Below are 25,348 nucleotides of genomic sequence, written 5' to 3' on the forward strand. Positions count from 1 at the left end.
CTGACCGGTCCCCAGGCCGCGGGGCAGCCGCTGCCCGGCCCGGCCCGGCCGCGCAGGCTCCCCTCTCCCGCCGGCTTCCCGCTGCCTCAGCGGGGCCCGCGGCCGGCGTGCACCGGACAGCGGCTGGGAGGATGCGTGGCGGAGCCTGCCTTCCCCGCAGGGGCGAAGCGGGCCGGGAGAGGCGGAGGAGGCCGGGGAGGCTGCCGGGGAAGGCAGGAGACGCGAGGGGGAGAGGGCGGGAGCGGGGGGCGGGCGGTGAGTCAGGCCGGGCCGCCGGGGAGCGCGGCGCCCCCGACCACGCTCGGGGCGGTGGCGGGCGGGGCGGGGGGAGGGGGCGGGGCGGGACGTACCAACAGCCCCCCGGGGGAGGACATTGTGGCACCCCCTCCCACCGGCTGCCCGCGCTGCCAAAGGGACTCCCCCCCCCCCCCCCCCCCCCCCCCCGGGTGCGCGGGCGCGTCTGCGAGTCCACAGAGCGGGCCGGGAGAGGCGGGGGGCGAGGCGACTTGCCCCGGGGCGAGTGGAAAAGGAGGGGGGCGGGGGTCGAGGTAGATGCGCACGGCACACGCCTCCCTCTCCCCCCCCCTCCCCGCGGCGGGGTGGTGTGGCCCGCTCTGAGGAGGGCGGGGAGCGGCACGCAGCGCCTCCCTGCTCAGTGACACACGCACCCGGTGCGGGGAGGCGGCGGCTGGTCGGGGAGCGGGAGCGAGCGGGCGTCGTAGCGGCGGCGACTGGGAGCCGAGCCCGGAGCATGGCAGGGGCCGAAGCCGCTGCGGAGGCTGCCGCTGGTTTCCCCCCTTCGCCGGCTCCTCCCGCCCGCCGGGAACTTTTTCCAGCGGCCGGCGGCGGTGCCTCTCCCCGCTGGCGGTGGTGGTGGCAGCGGCGGCGGCAGCAGCAGCAGCAGCAGCGGCGGCGGCTCCGCTCAGCGGTGCCTCCCGGGCCGGGGCTGGGGCTGCTGGGGCTGGTTTTCTCTCGCTTCTGCTGCAGTAAGTGAAACTTTTTCCCGTTGGCGGCCGGGGCAGGGCGAGGGGGCGGGTGGAGGAGGAGGAGGAGAGAAACCCGAGCTCCGGCAGCGCCGGGGGACGCGGCCGAGTTGGGGGAAACTTTGTGTGCGCGCCCGGCGGGGCGGGGTGGCGGGCGGTTGCCTGCCGGCCGCCCTGCGGACGGGGAAGGCGGGTGGGACGTGGCCGGGATCGCGGAAGCTTCCCCCGGGAGCGACTGGGGAGGAGGGGGGCGAGGGAGGGTCGGAGCCGGAGCCTGCACCGCGCCGGGGAGACCCCCGGGCTCTTTCCTCCGCCTTCTCCCCGAGAAGCCCCCCCCCCCCCGCTAGCGCCGCCGCCGGGACGCGCGCACGCCTCGAGGGTGCCGGGCGTCCCGGGAGGCCGCGGCGGGGCGGGCCGGGCCGTGTCGTTGTGCGGGCCGTTGGGTTCACTTGCCGCGGCGGGGACCGTTGCGAGCGCGGGGGGCCGGGGTCGGGAGCCGCCCCGCCGTGCGCCTCCGCGAAGTTTCTTCGGCGGTCGGCTCCGCGCCGCCCGGCTGGGGTGGCCGCAGCCCGGGGCGGGGCAGCGGGGAAGTTTATCCGCCGCTGGTCCGGTGGCGGGGCTGGGACTTCCCCCGGCGGGCGGCAGGTTATCCGCCGTCATTCCCGTCCTGAACGGCGGGCTTTCGCTTGTTTGCGGAAATTCGCGACTGCTCCCCCCCTCGCCCCTAGCCAGCGGTAGGGACAGACGGGTGGGTCTTCATGTTCTCCGGGTGCACTTCGGAGAGAAAGAGCGCGCTCTTTGCTTCTGCTGCTGTTGGCTTGCATCGTTGTCCCCTCTTCGGGCGAGATCGGTGCTAGCTGCTGTAGGCTTATGGTTTTAGATCGCTTATCTCTTCTTGTGAGAATGGATTTGTGTACTCTGCATCACCCTCATCTCGGGCAGGTACTGCTGGGGGCACTGCGCCGCGGGGCCCCCATGTGGCTTGACGTGACGGCTCGTAGGAAAACACCAGCACCGCCACCCCCCCACCCTCCCCCGTGCTTTTTCCTGTGGAAAACAAGCAAACGACGTAGCAGTTGGAAACTAAATCAGAGCAGGATTTTTTTTTTTTTTACTGCGTGCAATGAAGTGTGTGTAGTGTCATTTTTACAGCAGTGGAAGATGAGGAAAAAAGGGACTTGGGCAAGAGCACATCGAAAACCATCATCCTGCTGTTGTATTCCCAATGCAGTAATGAATAGTTGGCAAGGATATTTTATTATAGGATACACTGTGTCCTTTCCCTCTTGAAGGAAGGAGGAACAAGTTAGAGGAGGTAGTCTCTGGAGGTTCATGTGGTAAAAATACTGAGGAACTTGCAAGCCATGCCACCATAAAGCAGTTGAATAGTATCTGAGAAATGCTTTTTCGGGGAGGGAGTTGAGGCACTGCTGCTCTAAGATTGTGCTCTTGCATGTAATAGTCTCCCCCCTCTGGCAATGATGTAGCTTTCAGAAAAGATGATTATTACTAATTTAAGCATAAACAGATGCATTTGCTGAAAGAGAACCCTGTTAAATTGCCTATGTTCTAGCTGTCCCTAAAGAAAGGCAACTATGGGAAAGACAGAAGCGTGGATCTTCATGTACATAGGGTTTATTCTGGAGGAGGAAGAGTAGTTCACCGTCATTCCGCGTTCTGATGGTGAACCTGTTGCTGTTTAAATTTACTGGGAGCTAGTGTGCTCACATAAATTTTGTTGGGAGGACATAAATTTTGTTGGGAGGACAGATTTGGTTCTAGTCAAGCTGAAAAACAACTGCAATAGTTGTTACAGTGCAAGAGTTCTGTGGGACTAGGTGACTGTCTCCTTAGCCAGAGGTTACTGGGATGCTTCTTTAGAGAACATTAACGATATGTGAGTCTAAAAGTTGAATTGCTTATGTGGAAATTTTTCTGTGTCCTGGCTACAGGATTAAGTCTCTAAGTTGTTGGCTTTTTTTATTTTTTTTTTAATAGATCATCAGCTATTAAACTAAGTTGCTGTTGAAATAACTGAAGCGATCTATTGCCTTCTTGCATGTTCTCTAGAGCTACTTGGCTGAATGTTTTTAAAAGCGTTGAAGACCTATTTTTCTTTCTCTTTAAAATACATCCAACAGTTTAATTTCCCACGCATAAAACTTTGGAGCTCTTAGTTGATAACAAACACTTATTAGTATTTGCATTTATTTGTGGTAAATCGACTTTTTCAATATTAAGAAGGTGCCACACTTCAAAACCTTAAGGCTTGAAGACCTAGTTTTCATAGGGCTGGCAAACTTCTTGCACTAGCAGTTTTTCCCCCTCCCTTTGTTCAGGGTGATTTCCACTCTTTTGCAATTAAAAAGGTGAAGTTGCAGACTTGACATAACCTTGCCAGGCTATTTTTACATGTAAATGTGAAGATGATAGTAACAATGAAGTTAAGAGCATCCGTGTGCCGTGTCATGCGGTGGCTTACTATTTTAGTCTTGATGAGTGTAATTCAGATGTCAGTCTTCCCAGATTCCTTTTGGTGTATGTGAACTTGACTGAAAATGCTTCAGAACATCTGCCAAAAGTGGGAACGTTGTGTTGAAATAATGTTGGTTTTCAAGTGCAAAGTTTTGAAGTGTACTCTATGGATAAAAGGGGAAACTTAAGAAACTACTAGTGACTTTTGGACTGTGCGGTAAGAAGTGGGTTTTCGTCAATATCTTAGGTTTTAGATTACTTTTTTTGACCCTGAAATTTCCCACAATTGTTTTCCTTATCACTGTAACAGTCACAGGTGAGTGTGAAGGAAAAATAATGTAATGACTGTAGCTTTTAAGAGTGCTCGTAAATGTATTTTGAGCATGATTAGATGTTGACTGAACCTGAAACTGCTGACTACTTTTGGTCACTATACTTCCTGCTGGTTGGTCAATTCTGATAATGGTAGCATAAGGAAGAATTGAAAATGGCACCACAAAAAAACCCCAAAACCCTAGTAGAAAAACTTCAGTACAAAATCAAATCAGTTTTTATGCGGTCATATTGGCTGACAGCTGGAAATTATGATTTATTTGATCTATAATTCCTCAGAGAAATATTACCAAGAAAACCCCAACACTCAAACAAAAAAACTGAAGGGGGGAGGAAGAGACAAAATATATATGGAATCTGAAATAAGAGCAACTTTTGGATTTTTGAATAAAAATAGCTTTAATAAATAGCGCTATTTTTAGGAAAGCGAGACTGTCCGGTTCAGCTTACATGTACAAGTAATTCTTCCACTTCTCAGTCGAACAGTGCGTGATGCAATGAAGTATGTACTAAACTTATATGATCAAATTAAGTGTAGCTTTGAACTAGGAGAGATGTATGGCATCTGTAAGAAACGTTATCATAACCTTTAATCTATAAAATAACAGTATACATTGTGGCAAATATTTTTCAGCTATGCTGTATATGAGGACCTGTGTGGTACTAAGTAATGAATTCCTCATAATTTTGGTGCCTCATTAGTTTGCACACAGTGATAGTTTTTTGCAAAGTTTTTTGGAATGTAAGCATGAATTAAAAACTAAGCAAAACTGTGCAGTGAGGTGAATAGAAAGGAAAAAGGTACAAGATGCATTTTTCAGGGACTTTGTTGAGGAAATAATTTTTTTTTCAATTTGAATTGTTGAATTGTTGAATTATGTTAAGCTTCTCAGTAAGGCTAGAAAAAGAAGTGTTTGTGGGGCATATGTTTTTAAGTTTCCATTGATTTTTTTTTTTCCTTAAAACAGCCTGGAGTACAGAACTCCAGACTGTAGTGGAGCTGGAAGGGTTGGATTATAAAGATGTGGATAAATACAAGTATACAGTGTACTATATACAAAAATGGAGGTGCAAATAAAAAAAAGGAAATTCCCAAGTAACTGTTGACCAGAACAGTCTATTTGACTTTTATGACTTTTTATGATTTTCAGGTTAAGTCATGACAAAAATAAGAGGTGAAGCAACCCAGGTTACTACCTTGGAAATGGGAAAGTGTGGAAGAGTGTTCAAAAAGACAACAGAATGTATTTTTTCCTCATTGTACGTAAAAGGCAATGATAGTTTAGAAATTCATGTCTGAATATGCATTTACTTTTTGAAAATGGTATGGAGAGAAATGCACTTTTGAAAAGGCATTAGGTGAGCCAATACAACAATAGTAAGAGAAGGAGTAGGAATACTATAGAAGGTATCTGAAAAGTTGGAGAGAATGAAATGTTGGTGAACTATGTAGTAGGTAGGGCAGCATGTGAAACTGCTGTGTGCAGAAACAGAGCAACTGAACAGGTAGAAATAACAGAGTAATTTCAAATAGCAGAGTTAAACCTGGATTGTTTGATAATTAGCAAAAAAATTAAGCCGGAAGTTTGTCAAGCCCGTACTTCAGGATAACTCAATATAATATGCGGTGTGCTGTTTTGGAACAGTTCTTAGCTCTGTTTCATTGTGGTAGGTCTGTCGGGTTCAAGATCACTGGTAAACTCTGGTGCTCATGTAAAATAAATACAAAATAACAAAATGTAGATGCTAAACATTTTAATAAAATATATTGTATAGGCTTGTAATTCTTGACTGCTATTTAAATTTTAGACAAGGCAGTTTCAATTTATCTGTAGCATTGCATGGAAATAGTACAAGTTGGAGTTGCTCTGAAAGAAGTGGTTATTAAACTTGCGTGGACAGGGTGAAAGCAGGTTACAGTAATCATAAATTTTAGGATGAATGAAAAGCGAGGATGCCAACTAACATTTTAACTTCTGGTGTGCAAGAACTCCCATATATATGGAAGTGAAGTGTAATGTTATTTGAGTTGTTAAGATCTGAATGCTTTGAGTATTATAAAAGAATTGTGATGGTTGTTTAGCCACTTGTGCTACATAAAGGTTGAACAGTTCCTTGATTTAAACAATGTGTTTCTCGCCTCCTTAAATAACTTAATTTTACGTCCTGGAATATGAAGATTGATATTGAACAAAAGAAGGCTCTGGCAGGATTCGTTTCTTGTAAGATTACAGAGTCAAGTAGAATCATAGAATAGTTTGGGTTGGAAGGGACCTCTAAAGGTTATCTAGTCCAACCCCCCTGCCATGGGCAGGGACATCTTCAACTAGATCAGGTTGCTCAGAGCCTGATAGATACCCTAAAGTATCCCATTTAGAAATATGGTCAAATCTAGGTTGTTCTCTTTCCCACCCCCTTTATGTAGTATTGCTCCCAGGATGGTATTGGGAAACAAAGGACTGTTCTGTAGGAGGAGAAGCAAAAATATGTTACCTTTACAGAGCATCTGTACCAGCTGATTACCTTTCAGGTGCTGGTGGTGGTGGTGCTTAAAAGCTAGAGCTTTTAAGGTATGCAAAATCACAGATGTAAATGCATCTGCTGTGAAAAGGGAAAAGGAATTGGGGGTGTGTTGCTTCAATAAGCAGTGTGCGGGGCTAATGAGTAGCGTTTGTGGAACTCAAAGATTGAGTCAGAAGCTCTAGAATCGAAAGTCTAAATCTCAATTTTTAGAAACAAAATTGGTTTCTAAAGGGTAAGAGAAATACAAAACCTGGTGTACAAACTGGTAGAAGGTAATCTTGCTAATGTAAGCAACACTTATTGCTAGTAAATGTTGTCCTTTTTTAGTATTAATTCGGTTATCTGTTGAAGAGCAATAAACTTGAAGAGTATTACTTTCCATCCTGTGTTACACCAGATTATTGCTGTGGAGGTAGCTTGACCTGCTGTCCTGTGGTTGAATGCAACTTTGTCGAAACAGAGTTCTTTATCAGAACGTATGGCTACAGACTAGTTAGATAAGGCTGCAAAGAAGTGAGTGCTGAAATGGCTTGTGTTGCCTGCTTGCTCTGGAGTCCTGGTACATTGCCTCTTAAAGATGAGCTGTGTGATGACAGATTACTTTGCTCTAGCACTGTTTGTGTTTGTACTTGGACTCCTCGTTTCCAGCCTTGAATTAATGTGTTGTATTGAATCAGGATTATTTGAACATTTTTTTTTTTTTTATCCTGATGACTGCTCTACTGACTGGTATATAGATACGAATGCAGAAGTTCCTGTGAGGAATTTTCCTGGGGACCTGATAATTGGATACTAACTGAATGGCCAGATTTTCTTAGCTATGTGAAGAATACCTATAGGTGCAATTATTTAATTATTATTATTTTGTTATTCCATGTGTTGTTGGTTTTTGTTGTTTTTGTTTGAAGAGGAGGAGGTGTATATGATCTTTAAAGGTACCTTCTAACCCAAATCATTCTATGGTTCTACGTGGGGTTTTGTACGGGTTTTTTTGGTAAGGTTAGCCTATCTAAAACAAGATTTTTGAAAAGTACTGATTTGAAGGACAGTTGCATTCAGTGCCTCAGAGATCATAGCTATTTGAAATGCAGTAATTATTTTTATTGAAAGGATGGAGAAGATGCTGAATTATTAGATTAGGCATGAGAGAGGTTGATCAAGCTTTCTTGTTAGAGGTCAATGGGTCCTGGTTAGAAAGCAGATGGATTGCCTCGAAAAGAATATCATGTAAACGTGGGAAGAAATCTCAAGAATAGCTAAGAAAGAAAAGATGGGAATAGCTGAATGTGGATAAAATACAAGGAAATAGGTGAGAAACAATTAAACAGTGAAACATGCATTAAAGACAATGTCATGGAAAATGATTACTGTGTTTTTGTCTATAAAGTGAGGAGAGATGAAAAAGCTGTTAGGTTAGAGCTTGTCTTACTCCCCTGGATGTGAAAAGACAGTGAAGGTGTAAAATAGTGGGTTAAAATGAGGTGTAGGTACGTATGAGTAGGACTCTTGAGGGGGGCTTATGGCCAACATTTACCTTGGTTCTGGAAAAGCTAGGCCAGTGGTTGCTTACTACACAATTTAGTACACAGGCTCATGGTGAAGAGCTTCAAGGAATAGCACAACAACTTCCAAGTCATAGTAAAAACACCAAACGAACAAAATTTTTTTTTTTATTATCCAATAGATGAATCCTTCAAGAGTTCTTTTTCTCCTCATTCTTTTCAGGTAATTAACTCTTAGACTTGTGACCGTTTCAAATGTGAACTCAAAAATTGGTCTTTCTGTCTGTGAGTTACCAATAGAATGAAATTAGCAGCAAGAATGAAAAACTTTCAAAGTCTTGAAACTTCAGTCTCTGACCTCTATCCTTTTACCTGTGTTTTCCCAAGTGTGGGGGACTGAGCAGGTAAAGTTTAACATCAGCATGTTATCAAGAAGGTCACTATTAGTTCAGGTAATGAAGAGTTACAAGCTTCCAGACTATCAATCACTACTGCATTCTTCTGTTCAACATTTTTGCTTCTTTTCAGTTGTTTTTCAAGTAGTGTACAGAAGTAAAACCAATTTTAATTTTGTAATACCTTAAAATAGCATGTTTCTGCATTCTCAACATGAAGGCTAGTCAAGTGTAGCCTGTCTTGAGTTGACTGGTGTACTAGGATTATCTGCAGCAGTAGATGGCTCTTGCTGATTTCCCCCCACCCCACATCAGACTTTCATTATCTGGCATTTAGGACACCTTTGTTTACAGGGGATCATTGTTTTCTCCTTTTCTATTAGTCAAGGCTGGTATAACATGATAGTTTTTAAACTTGTCCCTAGTATCTTCCTGGGATTAGCTTGAACGGAACCGAATGTTTTCCTTAAGTGACTGTTGTTTTAAATACTTAAAGGTGCTAGTGCTATCACTGTAATGCAGTGGCGCATGCAGAATTTGAAGTAATTGAAATGACAATCTCGTGCCAAAAAAACCATACTTGCTAAAAGGTGAGTAAAGGCTAGTCAAACAGGTCTCCATAGTTGTTGTGTGTACAGATGAATAGAAGAAACAAACTGAGATAGCTTGATAAGTTTACTAGTTACTTTTGGATCTGTTATTTTCACTAGCCCTTGAGTTAGAAAATTACAAATTAGCGTTTGACTTAAATTTTTCTTAATCCTGTTCTGAATGGGCAGTCTTTGCCCACTTCTGTTGCTTCTTTTTGACTTGCAATACCACCCATGCTGCATATGGTTAAGCTGAAAACTTATTATTGCTGGGACAAGCACACTTAAGAACAGCCTATTGGATGAAGGGATGCTGGAGATGGAATGTTAAAAAGTTGAGATTATGTTCAAGTTGGGTAACTAGCTTTACTTAATTTCTTTTCAGTGTACGTAACCTAGTAGAACAATAGTAAGTTTAGTCAAGCATAAGTTAAATTACATCAAATGCAAGGAACCTCTTCATAATAACAGAGTAACTGAAGGGGCAAAACTTCTGACTTACATTAAATTGGGGCAATTTTTTTCCCCAAATTCCTCCTTTAACTTCTCCTATATCACCCATTGGCCCTTGCCACAATAAAAATATGAGTGTGTGTGTATATATATATATATATAAAAAAAGTTGACTAAGTAGTCAGCTCTGCTAAAGATTATTACTAGAGGTCGGAGAAGCAAAGATCAAGAGCTGTTAAGCTTAATTCCACTTTTTGAACATATTTGTAAACATTGATAATATTAGCATTATAATAAAAAACCCCCACTGCTCAGCCCTTCACCAGTGATGCTACTTCTGTGCTTTAAACACTTCAATGCACTTTTGACTTCAAAAGGTAAACTTTCTTGAAACAGAAGTAATGTTGTTTTGACTTCATTAAGGTACTTTAACATTTAAAGAGGCACTATAGATCTAAAAAAATCAACTATGAGAATTTGATGGTTGTGACCATACCATTAATCACTTCTTAGGAGATTTAAATGCATCCTGTTGAAATTTTCAATGTGTTGTTGGGAGCTGAGGTAGCATAAAATAGTCTACCTCCGGTAGCGCAAGTGCAATATACCCATTTATCCAGGATATCCTGTATAGGAAGAAGTATACCAAGTTCTGCGTAGCTGTGTTTCAGCAGTTTGTGATATCAGAGGTAGTTCAAGCCTCTGTGCATAGCTTATATGGCAGGGGGTTGGAACTAGATGATCTTTAAGGTCCCTTCCAACCCAAATCATTCTATGATTCTATATCTAAGACAACCAAGAAAAATTGTGTGTACTGCTGGACTCAGAAGGTTCTGATCAGCTGTACGAGGTCCATCTGGAGGCTTGTTACTGGTGACATGCCTTTAAGGATCAATGCAGGGGCAGTTTGTCTGCATTTCAACGCCTCTTCCAGGTCAGTAATGCACTTGCAGCAAATGTGTGGAAGCTACCGGATTGTGAGGGGCAATTGATATGCTGGAGACTAGGGCTAATTGAGTGGGATGTCTGCGGGTTGGAGAAATAGCTGGCAGAGACCTCAAAATTAAACAAAAGCAAATACCAAGTCTTTCTGGGGCGGAATGACCCCATGCAGCAGCATAGATATGGTGCTAACTGGTGGAAAGCAGCTTTACAGGAAAGAACTAGGGGTCCTTGTGGGTCAGTATGTGCCTTTGTGGTGTAAAAGATGAAGAGCACACTGGGCATGGTCAGCCAATTGAAGGAAGCAATTATTCTCTACTATTCGGAGCTTGTGAGACTGCATCTGGAGTACTGTGCCCAGTTTTGTGCTCCCAAGTATGAGGCAGATGCTGAGGTGTCTGTGGAAGGCTACTAAGATAAGGAGTCAGCAGCACATGATGTATGAAGAGGGGCTGAGAAGTGAGTTCAGCTTTCAGAAAAGTCTGAAGCGGGGGATCCTAATTGCTGGCTATGACTGTTTAATAGGAGGTAAAAGAGAAAATGGAGGTGGGCTCCCCTTAGATACACATAGGGAAAGGGTAAGACCCAACAGACACAAGCTACAACAAGGGAAATTCTAATAATGTGTTAGCAATATGTTTTCCCACATGGAGAATGAAGCACTGAAACAGGTTGTGGAATCTCTGTCCTTGAAAATATTCAGAACCTGACTATGGTATGACCCTGAGCAACCTGATCCGACTTCAAAGTTGGCCCTGCTTTCAGTTGGGGATCGGATTGGATAACCTCCAGAAGTCCCTTTCAGTCTAAATGAGCCTCATTTTGTGCATGGGTAGGCAGGAGCTAGTGTGCTATAGTTGCTATCCCTGGAAGAAAAGTAGAAGTGGTTGGAAGTCTTTTTCTATTAAGATTAAAATGCCCAAGTAAAGTCTGAAACAAAATTTTCCTATAAAGGAATTTGACTGCTAAAAGCTTACTTTAAAATTGGATCCCATTGTTAACTCCTAATGTAAGTAATAACTTTCAGAGAATCTCTTAAAGGAAGACTTGCCTGTATGTCTTCTGTTACTTCCATAAGTAGCCAGTAAAACCAGTCCCTTACAGCACAAAGCTGAGTGGCAGTGTGACAAACACTGAAAGTGTAGTTTGGCAGAAGTAGAGCAGCTATTACACAGCATTAATATGCTTGGCTGTTGGTTACCTAGGCTTACTGTCCTGATGCAGTTTCTGGACAAAAAGGGTTAACTTCCTGGAATGGCTTGCAGTGGAGGGTGGCCTTAAGAGCTAAAAAAAAAAAAGCCTGCAGTGTCAGCAATGCAGGGGGCAGCAGGCATCCGCATAACTTTGTAATGTAACTGGTAACTCATCAGATCTTGTCATGGACAGCTGAGATTTAGGCATAGTATTTAATGATTTGCTGCTCCTGACAAAATAGGCTCATTTTATCATAGAATCCTTTAGGTGGGAAAAGACCCTTAAGATCATCAAGTCCAACCGTAAACCTAGCTCTGCCAAGTCCACCGCTAAGCCATGTCCCTAAGCGCCGCGTCGGCATGTCTTTTAAAGACCTCCAGGGGCGGTGACTCCACCACTTCCCTGGGCGGCCTGTTCCAGCGCTTGACAACCCTTTCGGTGAAGAATTTTTCCCTGAGAGCCGATCTAAAGCTCCCCTGGCGCAACCTGAGGCCGTTTCCTCTCGTCCCATCGCCCGTTACCTGGGAGAAGAGACTGACACCCCCCTCGCTACAACCTCCTTCCGGGTAGTTGTAGAGAGCGATAAGGTCTCCCGTCAGGCTCCTCTTCTCCAGACTGAACGACCCTGGTTCCCTCAGCTGCCTCCTCAGCAGGCGTGTGCTCTAGACCCTTCACCGGCTTCGTTGCCCTCCTTTGGCTGCGCTCCAGCACCTCAGTGTCTTTCTCGTAGCGAGGGGCCCAAACCTGAACACAGTATTCGAGGTGCATACTATATTTCATAGTATAGCTGCAGTTGTTAAATATTTGCAGTTAACATTCAAACTCTACAAGTAATTGAAACTGAAGTTAATGTTTAGCTGTCTTCCTGAAGTTGAGACTTTTCTACTTTATATAGTGCAGAGTACAACCTCCCTTCTCTTCCCCCAGACCTGTTCTTCCTAGAGTAGGTGGTACATGGGAAGACAACATATAAAAAATGGAGGAGTGGCCTGCTTAAGGGAATAGGGGCTTTCCTAGGGATTGAAGGTCTTGTTCCTTCATCTAGGACATCGCACGTCAGTGTTCCTGACCAGTTTTTAATGGTTTTCTAATTTCAGTGTAGGAGGTACAGTTGTGGGGGCAGGGAATGCTGAATGCTCACAACTGTTGCTGTATGCTTACCAGAATTTCAGGTCCTTCCTGAAAATTAATTTCACAAAAAACAAAACCCAAAATCCTGATACCTGGGTGCTTTTTTTTTTTTTAAGAAGTTCAGAATTTTTACTTGTACAGAATTTTTTGCTAGCTTATCCTTGAGCTTTCTGTAAGGACTGTGTACATTCACAACACCAAATGCAGCGGGCAGTCTCTCTGAGTGTGCCATGTTCCTTTCTCCATTTAAAGTTGGCACGATGTCCATTTCTGCTTGACTTACAGAGATGAAAGCAAAAAATTATGTAAAAGTAATATCCTATTAAAAACAATTAAACATGTTAATATAACAGTATTTTTCTGTTGGTCTTGTTCCCCCCAAAATGGCTGAAATGCTCTATGTAATGGTTTTTTTTAAGTTATCCTAAGTCAGGAGATGTTATTTGTGCTTAAAACTTCATTCTTGGTTAAGTTTAATAAGAATTTCATAGACACTGCTCTTCAATATGGCACACCTTTAAATGGCCATCACTTTGGCTTGTCAACACCAGCCAACATTTCTGGTAGTATGTGTTAAAAGTTGTTTGGGTTTTTTTGTTGATTTGTTAAACTATCTTGTGTTTATACTGAATGAACTTACTTGCCTAAGACAAAGGAGAGCAATCTGTGTACTCTTCACTTTGACTTTATTGGCCATTATTGACTGAACAGTTCAGAAATCCTTCTCCCTCTACCCCTACTTTTGAGTAGGTAAAATATGGCTTAGTTCTAGGAAACTTAACTTAAACATGACCACTTTTTATTAGACCTTCTGTTTGAACATGAAGTTAAACAGTAATTGTAAAATCCAGAAATTGATGGTTAATTGTTTCTCAGAGCCCATAGATTAAGGCAAACTTAAGCTATTGTTAATAATGTATGGAGAAGTGGAGTCTGAGAAGTGCAGTGTAGCATGGGAAGAACAGAAAGTACATAGGTGTGGAAAATTAAGTTACTGTATAACGAAATAATTAAGTACTGCTGTAGTACTGCACATGCCTGTAAATATAGGCATGGAAATATGCTAATTCTTGATTTAGATCTTTATTTCTTCTCATAGGCAGCTGAGTTGACTGTCATTCCAACAAGTGTACTGTGCAGTCTTACAGTTAATAAGTAGATTGTAGCTGACCATTGCAGCTTGCTTGTGCTGACTGGTGTAAATACTGGGAGATGCCTGAAGGATCAGGTATTAATTCACAATCACTAAGACTTTAGCAGTTACAGCTTAGCCCAGCTACTTTAATACAATATTACTGGCTTGAAGATACCTGCTGTAGGATTCCCTGAGTTGCAGTGTAGGGTTATAACTTTGGTAGGCACTGAAATATTTCCTACTTTAAATGAAACTGAGAAAGAAAAACAGTTTTTTAAATTTCTGGACCTTTATGTAATATTCTACTTGAACTAATGGCAGAAAGACTTGCTTACGAAGATGCCTCAGTCAGCTATTGCTTTTGGTAACATGCAGGATCAAATTTTGGTTTGCTAATTCCATAGGTCATGCATTCAGCAGTATCTGCTAGGCCTATCAGCATAGTGGTACCTTGACTGTCTTTCAAAAAGGTGTCAACTGAGGGATGTTGCAACAGCTTTTTTTTCTATTTAAGAAAGCTTATTAACTCATTAGCTACTAGCTGGTATTTGTACTGCTGGGGGAGTATCTAAAACTGTAGTCTTAGCACTCTTAATTATCAGATGGAGGACATTAATATTGCTTAGTGGTTTCATCATGTGTTTGCACCTAGTTCTGTGCATCTTAATAGTCTCCTGTTTTGTGTGAAGGACCTAGTATTGTTCGAAAGAGAATGAGGGTGATAGTTATCAGAGAGAGTTTCCTGTAAGGTTTGGAGGCACCTCATCTGCTGACCTGATTTGATGTTTTGAGATCTTTCTCCCTTTCAGGGCCATTGGATCCAGGATGTTATGGAGAGACTAAGTCTGGTCTTTTGACTGCTATGTTTTGCATACATCCATATGGTCACCAATGATTCTGCCAAGGGTAACCCTGAGCATTATCAAGAATGACTAAAGAACTGTGAGGGCAAAGGTGAAGGACACGAGTGCAAGTCCACAACTTGGGTGCCTATCCCAGTGAGGGAGAAAGACTCGGGTAGGAGTGAATGGCTGCTGTTGAAGGTAGGACTTTGACTTCTCTGACCTTGAGGAACAAGAACTGCTGTGCCGGAGTCAGTGTCTATCTGACAAAGTAAGGTGGGAGTTTCTTTTCCAATAGCATTGTTAATTTGTGAGGAGGGCTTTAAACCAGGTATGTTGGGATGTCCCCAGATTTTTCTCTCTTCTGAAGAGAAGACATGAGGAACAATAATGAAGTGTCCGAAGGAGACATGATGGGAGAGGTTTTTTCCCCTCCCATTGTGAAGGCAACACAAATGAGGACTGTGCACAACTGCAGACTTATGACCTCATTGGGATTCTGGCAATGTGGTGGGATGGCTTGCATGACTGGAGTAGTGCAATTAGCTGGATTCATGCCTTTTGGGAAAGGCAAGCTGGGAAGGTGAGAAAGGTAGTGCTCTACAGAAGAGTGGATAGAATACATGGAGCTTTGCTGTTGAGCAGGTGACAAGCCAGTTAAAAGCTTATGCGTAATGTTAAGAGGACAGACCAAAACAGGAGGCACCGTTAAGTGTCTGCTACTGCTGGCCTGATGAAAAAGTAGATGATGCCTTCTTTAGGCACCTGGAAGAAGCCTCATGATTGTGGGCTATAGTGTTCATGGCAGATTTCAGCCACCCTGGCATCAGCTGAAAGCAATACAGCTGGACACAAACCATCCAGGAGACATCTGGGGTATGTTAAAGACAATTTGTTGATGCAGGTGATCATGGGCTGACTAGGGAAGATTCTCTACTTGATCTGTTACACATAAACAAAGAAGAACTGGTTGAAGATGTAACAGTCAATGGCACTATTGGCTGAAGTAACTTTGAGACTGGAGTTTGAAATACTGAGAAAAGTGGTCAGGACTCATAGTAGAATTACAACCCCGGACTGTAGAAGAAAAGATTTCACCTTATTTGGGGATATGCTTGTAATGTTCTCATGGGGAAACTGTTCTGGTGGGCAAATGAGCTGAGGACAGCTGTCTGATCTTCAAGAGAAACCTCTTCAAACTACAATAAACGTCCCCTGCAATGTGCAGGAAGTCCAACAGGTCTGGTAGAAGGTCAGCATGGAAGAACAGGGAATTTCTCACCAAGCCTCAAGTGCACAAAGGAAGTCCACAGAAGGTTGAAGCAGGAGGAACATAAAGATAGTATCTGGGAGTGTGGGTATAGAGCTGTGAAAGATCAAGCTCAGCTGCAGCTGGAACAAGTAAGGGATGTTAAGGGTGACAGGAAAGGCTGCTGTAGCTACACTGTCAGCAAAAGAAAAAACTAAAGAAAATGTGTGCCCGCTGCTCAGTGGGGCAGGGGACCTAGTGAGGAAGGTCATGGAAAAAGCTGAGATGTACAATATCCTGCATTTGCTTTGATTTTTCACTGGTAATGTCTGCCCTGTGGCTTCACAGTTCCTTGAGTCTACTGGCAGAATCTGTGGGACGTGGCATAACCCACAGTAGAGAAAGACACAGTTTGAGAGTACTTAAGCCATTGGACATACTCAGACCATGGACCAAAAAAGATGCTTCTGAGGGTGCTGAGTGTGTTGGCTGATGTCATGTTCTGTCACCTTTGAAAAGTTGTAGTGACTGGGGGAGGTTCCTGATGAGTGGAAAAAGGCAGACATCACACCCATCTTCAAGAAAGGAGGATCCAGGAAACTACAGGCCGGTCAGGCTTGCCTCAGTCCCTGGAAAGATTATGGAGCAAATCCTTCTCTAGGCCTTCTCCAGGCACATGAAGGACAAAAATAGGTGTTTGGGAATGGCTTGAAGGGTGGAATTCAGTTGTACAGAGTCCAACTGGTGGCTAATTGTCAACTGATGCTGGGGTAAGTACCGTTTCATGTCTTTGAAGGCAGGGTATAGTGCACTCAGTAAGTTTGTGGATGATACCAAACTGGGATACAGTTGATACACTAGGAGGCAGGACTGCTACTTTGAGGGACCTCAACATTCTGGAGAAACAGGCTGGCTGGAACATCATGGAGTTCAGCAATGGCAAGTGTGAAGTCTCACATCTAGACTGGAATAACCTTATGCAACAGCATTGGCTGTGGTCCAGTGGGCTGGAAGGCAGCTTGGCAGGCACAGATGTGGGGTCTGGTGAACAACAAATTGAGCATGTATCAAGCAGTTTGCCCTTGCAGCAAGGGAAGATGACCTCATCCTGGGCTGTGTTAAGCATGACAGCAGGTTGAGGGAAGGGATCCTTCACTTCTATTTGGCACTGGAGCACTGTGTCTAGTTTGGGGCTCCCCAGTACCAGAGAGAGACTGAGGTACTGGAGCAAGCCCAGTGGTGGGCCACGTGGTTGGTGGGGAGCTGGAGCACAGGGTGTGTGAGGAGAGGCTGCAAGAGCTGGGCTTGATCACCCTGGAGAAGGGAAGGCTGAGGGGAAGGCACCTTTATTGCTGCCTCATGGGAGCATGTCAAGAAGGTGGAGCAAGGCTTTCTTCAGAGGTGCAGCACATGAGGGAATAGGAACAAGCTGGAGCGTGGGAAATTCACGGTCAATGTAAGGAAAAAATACTTCTCTGCGAGGGAAATCAGACACTGGAGCAGGTGCCCAAAGTGGTTGAGGAATCAATCTCATTCTGTGGCGATATTCAAAACTTGACTGGATGAGTCTCCAAGCAGTCTGATATAACTGGGCCTACTTTGAGCAGGACTAGGTGGCCTCTAGAGGTCCCTTGCCTCTTACCTACATGAAATCATTATTCTCTAAATCAATATTGGAGCTTATTTGCCTTTGCCAATGAGGAATGCATTATGAAGAAACCTATACCTAGGAGTTCACTTGTGTTTGTGGTAATTGATAGGTGTCCTGGTTTGAAATGATGAATATAGCTCATACCTGTGTCGGAGATGACCTGTTGAACATTTTGGAGACATCACAGGCTTTCTGTGAATGCATTTTCTCTATGAGCTGGTACTGATAAATAGTGATTCCTGGGACTTGAGCATTCTGAATGCCTGGGTCTGACAGATGAAGTCAGAATGATTAAGTGAAGAATGTCTTCCTGCAAGTAGCTTACACTCTGGGATAGACTTTCTAGGTAATCTAGCAAGATACACATTGCAGTTACCCTTATGATTAAGATGCACTACCCTTATGGCAGTGTATGTATCTATCACTGTGTAGCAGAATAGTGGCTTTCTACCTTATAATGAAAGACAGCAAACAGCAATGACAAAAATCCTACACTGATCACTTTGCAGTTTTGGATTCTGATTGCAGTTGCCTTGTATTTCTGTTAGTCTGTGTAATGGTAAGTTTATTATATGGTAGTACTGAAACGACAACCATATAACTTGGAAGGGAAGTTGTTTGTTGGACTTGGTGTGCATCTCCTGGAATACCAACTCATGTTTTTGCAAGTTTGTGGCTAGGTGGAAGAGACTACGCTGCTATCATTGATAACTCCCAGATTTTGAAATGAAGCGGGAGCGATGGGCAGTAACTCTTCAGACTTCTGTGGTATTTAGTGCCTGACCCTCCACCCCCAATTTTCCTCTTGTTCTCAAAAAGAAAAAGTGGATATTGTGGTAGCATTAAGTAGCATTAAATCACTTTTCCAAGTAAGTAGTGGACAGGTTTGGAGTCTGGAAGAAAGTGTAAGAGGGTATTTTTCTGACCAAGCCTTCAGTTAACAGTCACTGCGGTCCTGCTAGGACATTTTTCTGGAGAGAATTCATATGGTGGAAGCTATAGTTTAGGGTGGTGCTGGAGGATAGTAGGATCTTGTCTATTGCATTTCCTGGAGTATGAGATGCCCTAATTAAACATAACTACTTGTTGGGAAAAAGATTAATTACACAGTTATGGAGGACCTTATGAAACTGAGTGATTGAATAATGAAACAAGCTGAAGTGTAGATAAATGTTCAGTGATGCCCATGAGGCCTCCTTTGTGGAGGGGAGGAGTAAACTTCATATATATTATAAATATTATATATTTGTATACTTGGAAACAAGGCCTTGAGTATGTGATGGTCAGTTCTGTGAACTGATGATTTTCTGTATTAGTTAACTTTAAAAGGAGGGGAGGGCAAATAAAGTGTTGGAGTAAAAGGACAAAACAAGCTGTGCTAATGTGTAAATAGGTTGTTTGCCTGTTCTTCAAATTGTTCAGTTTGGGACCCTTGATCTTAAAAGCAAACAAGAAACAAAAAAAAAAGTCTTAGGGTTGAAGTAGGTTCAGAAGTGGGCAGCAAGGGTCAAAGATATGAAAGTGGGCTTCTAAGTGAAGCTGGCTAACAATTCTTAGTTGAGAAAAGAGGCGATTTCTTGGGAGAAGGGGAGGAGAGGGAGGAATATGTTGGGATCTGTGAAATCATGAGTGATGTCAACAATGTGTATACAGATTAACTCTTACAGTGCAAGAAGTAGGTGCTCATCAGATGAAGGTAAAAGAAGGCAAATTGCAAGCAAATAATGTGTTTTTAGAACTGGTGGCAGGGTTGATGGCACTCCTTGCCAGAGGATGCTGTGGATGCAGAAAGCTTGTGAAGTCAACAGGAGATGGGTCAGTACTTAAAAATCAACTGAGGGTTAAGCTGACAGGTCAGATCAGGCTTGGGACAGCTGAAAGTATTAGGAGTAAATGTTTGCACTGACAAACAGGTCCCTCGCCCTGCCCCCCACGTTATTGTCTATATTTCTGCATGTGACTACTTTTGTAATTTTTTCCTTGGTGAGAGCACAAATCCTTATTGTGACAAGCTATGCTGTTAGGTTTCCAGGTGATGGGGAAGTGTATGTGGAGTGCAGGGAAGGAATCCCAATCTGGAACTGCCATCTTAATCAAAGTATCTTCCCTTTTTGAAGCATTTTATCTGAGAGTTATTGAAAGGTGAGGCTACAGAGGTGGCATCAGTGATTAACACCCCCGTCCCAGTCTACAGTAACTTATGTGAAATGTTCTGATGACACATTTATTTTGTAGTCAAATATCAATGTTTTGATGCCTTCTTTGCATCCATGCAGTCAATTGTATAGGCAGTCCTGCTCAAGTCAGGTGTGTCTTTGACTTAAGTGCTGCTCTCACCTGAAGGAAAATTCTACAGTAAGCCTTGCCTCCACTGGATTGTCCTTCACTGACACAGCTGAGCATCTCACATACAGTTCTGAATGTGGTAGAATAATGGTGATTTATAGCAGCTTGAATGTCTCATGCTTATTTCTGAAGTTCGGACTGTGGACTGGAAGCTGTGTTGTCTTCAGTTTTACACTCTTAAGAGGAAAGAAGACTACCTTTGCCTCATGTGAAGGCAGCTGCACATACAAGGTATGAACTAGGTAGTGTACTGTTTTGAAGCATGTCCTCTTATGTTGGCATCTGCTTTGGACTTCAGGCGTAGTAATGCCAATTTTGGAACTTCTAGGCTTGGCTCTGAAGAGCATACTAGAATTGAAACCTTTAAAGAATGAATTGATGTCCAGAAAGTGGTGATTTTTGTGTAATGTATGTAATTGTATCGTGAAAGGCAGTTGGTAGTAGGTGATGAGGCTGACTTAAAGGCAAATGAAGTTCTGTGTACTTGATTTATAAAAGGCAGAAAAGCTGAAGCACTAACTGACTAAAACTAAGTGATTAGGTGCTAGTCTCTATCTCCTGAGTGGAATTCCTGTCATCATCTTGCATTCACAGCCCTGCAAATAAATGAAGAAATGGAGCTTTTAAAATAAATTTTAAGCAAGCAACACTAAACTTACGTCTAAACATCAGGTTATAACATAACTTATTAATGAACATACTCAGAATGAGTTACTTTTCTCAAAGCTGAAGGCTGTCTGTTATTTCTCCAAGTCTTATTTGTGGTTGAGAGTGAGAAAACTAGTCTCTAAAGAGTGATTTGAGTATGTCACAGTGACTCAGTTGAGGACAGACTGGTGCTAATAGAGATTTCGTGTGGATTCATATTTATAGGTTTGAAGAGTTAAAAGCTTTTAAAAAAAACATGACAAAAGCTGAATATCTGCTTGTGGATCAGAATACAAGAAATAAGTAGTAGAGAAGACTGATTACCTGCTGTGAGCTGGCTGTCCCTCTGATGAAGAGGAAAACCTTAACTGAAAAGAGTAACTGGAAAGGATACAAATAGAAGAAGCAAATGGTGAAAAACATTTGGTGAGAAAGCAGCTATCTAATTGAACAGGTTGAATATAATGTTCAAGTTAAGCCCCAAATGCAGTAGACCTGAGGAGGAAAAAAGTAGTTGAAAGTGCTCTGTCTTAAGTAAATATATGCTAGCTAAAAGCACTGGTGCTCTTGAACACAGAACTTCTGGTTTCATAATTATTTTTTTGAAGTGCTACTAACTGAGCATTAAAAATGAAATTAATTGGCCATCCTAGATGTCTTTCTGAGATAATTTCTTCTTTCTGTTTTTGGTAATTTCTTCGTGTATAACTGTGTTAGTTCCTTGATTTGCAAAGCAAGTGAGGATAATCTTGAAACACAGGTGGAGAAAATGTGAATCAGCAGGTTGCTAGTAAGAGGACTGGGAATGAGGACTTCTAAAAGCAATTTAGTCTGAGACCTTCTCAGAGTAGTGAGGTCCGGGTGAACCAAATGGTCATGAGAGAGCAAGTGGTATAAGTGTATGGAATGGATTCTTGCAAATAAGCCTCTGAAAGGAGAGCTTGTAATTGAGTCCATCAGCATATGTGTCATATCAGCTAACAAGAATTTGAAGGAAGACCAGACTATTACTTTACTAAAAATGTCTGTTAATAATCTTGTAGTAATTGGGCCAGCAAAATACTTGAACAACAGATCATGTCTCTATCCCAGTGCAGGATCAGCTTAGGTTAGTTTGGGTGTTTGTTTTTTTTTTTAATAACTAAACATCAAACCTTTCTGAAGGTTGTGGAGGCTTACCATTTTGGCCAAGGTGTTCATTTGAGGAATTAACTTTCTGTAGCATCAAAGGTTTTCTTGATTTCAGTGGGTTTTGTTGTTGCTTGTTTTTGTGGTGACTTTTTGTTGCTCCAGTTTATCTCCTTCCTAACCTCCACAGGCATACTCAGCAGTGCAAGCATTCTCTTTTTGCGGTGTAAGTACTTCAGGACCTTTATTGGGTTGCCGTCTCTGAGAACAACGATCAGTTCTTCCAGTCCTTCCATGTAGGTCATGTTTTCTAGGCCTTTGAGCACACTTTGTTTGCTTTCAGACTCTCTAGGTGGCTGGTATCTGAAGTATGATGTTCAAGCTGAACAACTCCAGATGGAGCCTCACTGTTGGCTAGAGCAGAGAGCTTACTTCTAGATTAGCATATTCTAGAGTGGCACTTTGAATTCTTGAAACATGATCATCAAATCCTTGCTGTGACTTTCAGAACAGTCTTTGCTCTCTAACTAGTTACTTAACATCCTGTATCTGTTACTTATACTTGTTCCTGCTGACTACTATTCTAATTTGGACCCATTAGAACTTGGAAGTTTTTCAGGCTGACTGGGAAAGATTTGTTACGTATAACTTCACTTGTTTTTCCTGTATCTAATGCAGTTAGTTGGCAGCCCCACCAAGATAAAGAACAGAAGTGCAATGTTCCTTTTGACCTCCCACTATATTTGTTAGATATTTTGGTTATGTGTTTAAACTGGATGCCATATGGGAGGACTTTAATGTTTTCCTCCAGGTCCGTTTGTCAGAACTATTGACTCATCTTTTGTGTTTCAAAAGATTTTGGAAATAGTTTGGAACTCTCTAACAAACTTCCCGATCAAGGTTTGAGTTACATGAATAACTGCTTTTTTTTTTATTTCTTTTTGTGTATTTATACCTATTGCTCTGGTACTTGGGGATTTACATTTATTTAAATGGGAATGTGAACCATTTTGTGGTGCTTAGGGAGAGGAAGTGGTATATATTTCTGGATAACTTTTGAACTACTTGTTTACTTTAACTACTAGTTTTTTGAGGGAGTGGGACTAAGGATGAGATGTTCTCCTCCAGTCCTGCTTTTGAGCCTAACCCATTTGTTGGAAAAAGAGTAGCTCATTGTCTTGCTGTTTCCTTTTAAAGGGGGTGGGATTGTGAGGTTTATCTGGTTAAACAGAGGTTGGAATGTTCATTGCGAAAGAACTTCCAGCTGCCTCATAGCTTGCCTCACTTATTAGTTCAGCATGTCTTGTAAACATCTGAATGCTTAGTATCAGGATAAACACGGATGTCTTAATTTGCTATGTGTTAACATACATAGAAGATTATAATGTAAGAGCGTGTAAAACAGACACTGATGCTAATATGGTTTAAGTTGAAATTGCAGATGAAGTTTTAAAGTTCATGGGACTTTGTAAACATTCTTGGTGACTAGTTAAATTTTAAGCTTTAACCTTATAAAATTGGCTTCCTAAGAGTGTCCTTCACAAGTCAATTTGAATCATGAGCCTAACCTTTTTTAAACTTTCCTCTCGTATCTTAGATTATATTTAGTTTCCTGCTGCTTGATACTAAAGGTCTGTACAGCATGGTAGGAAGCAGAGTATGCTGGGGCACAGTCTCTGCCCTGTGTGGAAGTAGTGAAATGAGAACAGGAGCACCAGTTAATAGCATTGTGAAATAAGAACAGTGGGTCACAGCCATGCCTGACTTCAAGTGCAGAGGTGTGGAGCTTTTTTGAAGCTCCAACTCATGACTATGGGTTGGGCTCAAGCTGTGTTAATGCTAAACTTCGAGTTTAACTACTTTTTTCTTTGACTTCGTGTTGCACTGGAGTAAAATACCTCTTTCTAATCTGTTTCCTTGCTTTCTGTGATGAAAACATCAATCCTGCTGATAATCATAAAATCATAGAGTCATTGAGGTTGGAAAAGACCTCTAAGATCATCGAGTCCAACCGTCAACCCAACACCACCATGCCCACTAAACCATGTCCCTAAGTGCCTCATCTACTCGTCTTTTAAATACCTCCAGGGATGGGGACTCAACCACTTCCCTGGGCAGCCTCTTCCAATGTTTAACCGCTCTTTCAGTAAAGACATTTTTCCTCATGTCCAATCTAAACCTCCCCTGGCGCAACTTGAGGCCATTTCCTCTCGTCCTGTCGCTAGTTACTTGGGAGAAGAGACCGACACCCACCTCTCTACAACCTCCTTTCAGGGAGTTGTAGAGAGCGATGAGGTCTCCCCTCAGCCTCCTTTTCTCCAGGCTAAACAGTCCCAGTTCCCTTGGCCGCTCCTCATAAGACTTGTTCTCCAGACCCCTCACCAGCCTCGTTGCCCTTCTCTGGACACGCTCCAGCACCTCAACGTCCTTCTTGTAGTGAGGGGCCCAAAACTGAACACAGTATTCAAGGTGCGGCCTCACCAGTGCCGAGTACAGGGGGACAATCACATCCCTACTCCTGCTGGCCACACTATTTCTGATACAGGCCAGGATGCCATTGGCCTTCTTGGCCGCCTGGGCACACTGCCGGCTCATATTCAGCCTGCTGTCAGCCAGCACCCCCAGGTCCTTTTCCAACAGGCAGCTTTCCACCCTCTCTTCCCCAAGCCTGTAGCACTGCATGGGGTTGTTGTGGCCGAAGTGCAGGACCCGGCACTTGGCCTTGTTGAACCTCATACAATTGGTCTGGGCCCATCGATCCAGCCTGTCCAGGTCCCTCTGCAGAGCCTTCCTACCCTCAAGCAGATCAACGCTCCCGCCCAACTTGGTGTCGTCTGCAAACTTGCTGAGGGAGCACTCGATCCCCTCATCCAGATCATGGATAAAGATATTGAACAAGACCGGCCCCAAAACTGAGCCCTGGTGTTTATTGTAATGTAATTATTTATTATAAACACTATTATAAGTGTTTATTGTGGTGCCATAGAGGTTTGCATACTTTTATCATCTTGTCCCATTTGTATTGGGATGAGAACATTGTCCAGTATTACATCATCTGGCCTTTTAACAGGCAGTATGAATCTTCTGTCTGTGGGCTCTGGATGCTATCTTCTGAATAGTAGTTGTAGCCTTCCCCACAAATATCAGTATTCCTTGATATTTATATATGTAGACAGATAGATACACATGTTGATTCAGCAACTAGAGGAAGATAATTGACTATCCCTTCCATCAGCTGTGGGGAATGAAGAAGTTGAGTGATGTGAGCCTCTTGGTAGAATGGTGTGATATGTAGTCAGCTTTACCCTTAGGAGCAGTGGGTGGAGGTTCAAAGTACTTAAAAATTCTGCATAACATCCTATGATAGCACTTAACTGAGAATTTGTCTTGAGCTTGGTCTTTTGAGTAAAACCCCTGCTTCAGCAACAGTTAACTTTTGAGAGAGTACTGAAATGAAGAGACTGACCTTTTCATGCGTTCTCAAACTCAACCAGTTCTTGTGGCCAGTGTCTTCAACTTCTAGGTTGCTTTAAAAATTTTAATTGTGCAACTTTTTTTTTTTTACAATTTTCAACTAGAAATGATGTTGCCCTTACTATAGCCTTTGTAAGCAGGTAGGCTATAGTCACCTAAAGGAGAGCTGCTTACATGTTAAAGTTAAGACTGGAACCTAGTTTTGGTCCATTTGTAGGTATAAAAAGTTAACATTCAGAAGTTAATGGATGCATTTCCAAGTGATGAATGTGCGTGAGCCGCAGTAGTGATACATAAATGCAATGGGAGAAATCTAGGAATATGTCATTATTGGAACAATTGTTGTCATAATGT

At 43.1% G+C, this 25,348-nt stretch overlaps 1 protein-coding gene across 2 annotated transcripts in view; it reads left to right on the forward strand.

Moving 5' to 3' along the window:
• The first annotated feature begins 698 nt into the window (after positions 1-698).
• Positions 699-25,348, forward strand: part of NECTIN3 (nectin cell adhesion molecule 3) — a 71,707-nt gene continuing 47,057 nt past the window's right edge. For both annotated transcript variants that reach the window (XM_076350616.1, XM_076350608.1), the window contains exon 1: positions 699-986. In XM_076350616.1, coding sequence (XP_076206731.1) covers positions 752-986 — 235 coding nt within the window. In that variant the 5' untranslated portion in view covers positions 699-751. The remainder of the gene's footprint in view (positions 987-25,348) is intronic.

Source organism: Aptenodytes patagonicus, chromosome 1 (assembly GCF_965638725.1).
Source record: "Aptenodytes patagonicus chromosome 1, bAptPat1.pri.cur, whole genome shotgun sequence".
Lineage (NCBI taxonomy): Eukaryota > Metazoa > Chordata > Aves > Sphenisciformes > Spheniscidae > Aptenodytes > Aptenodytes patagonicus.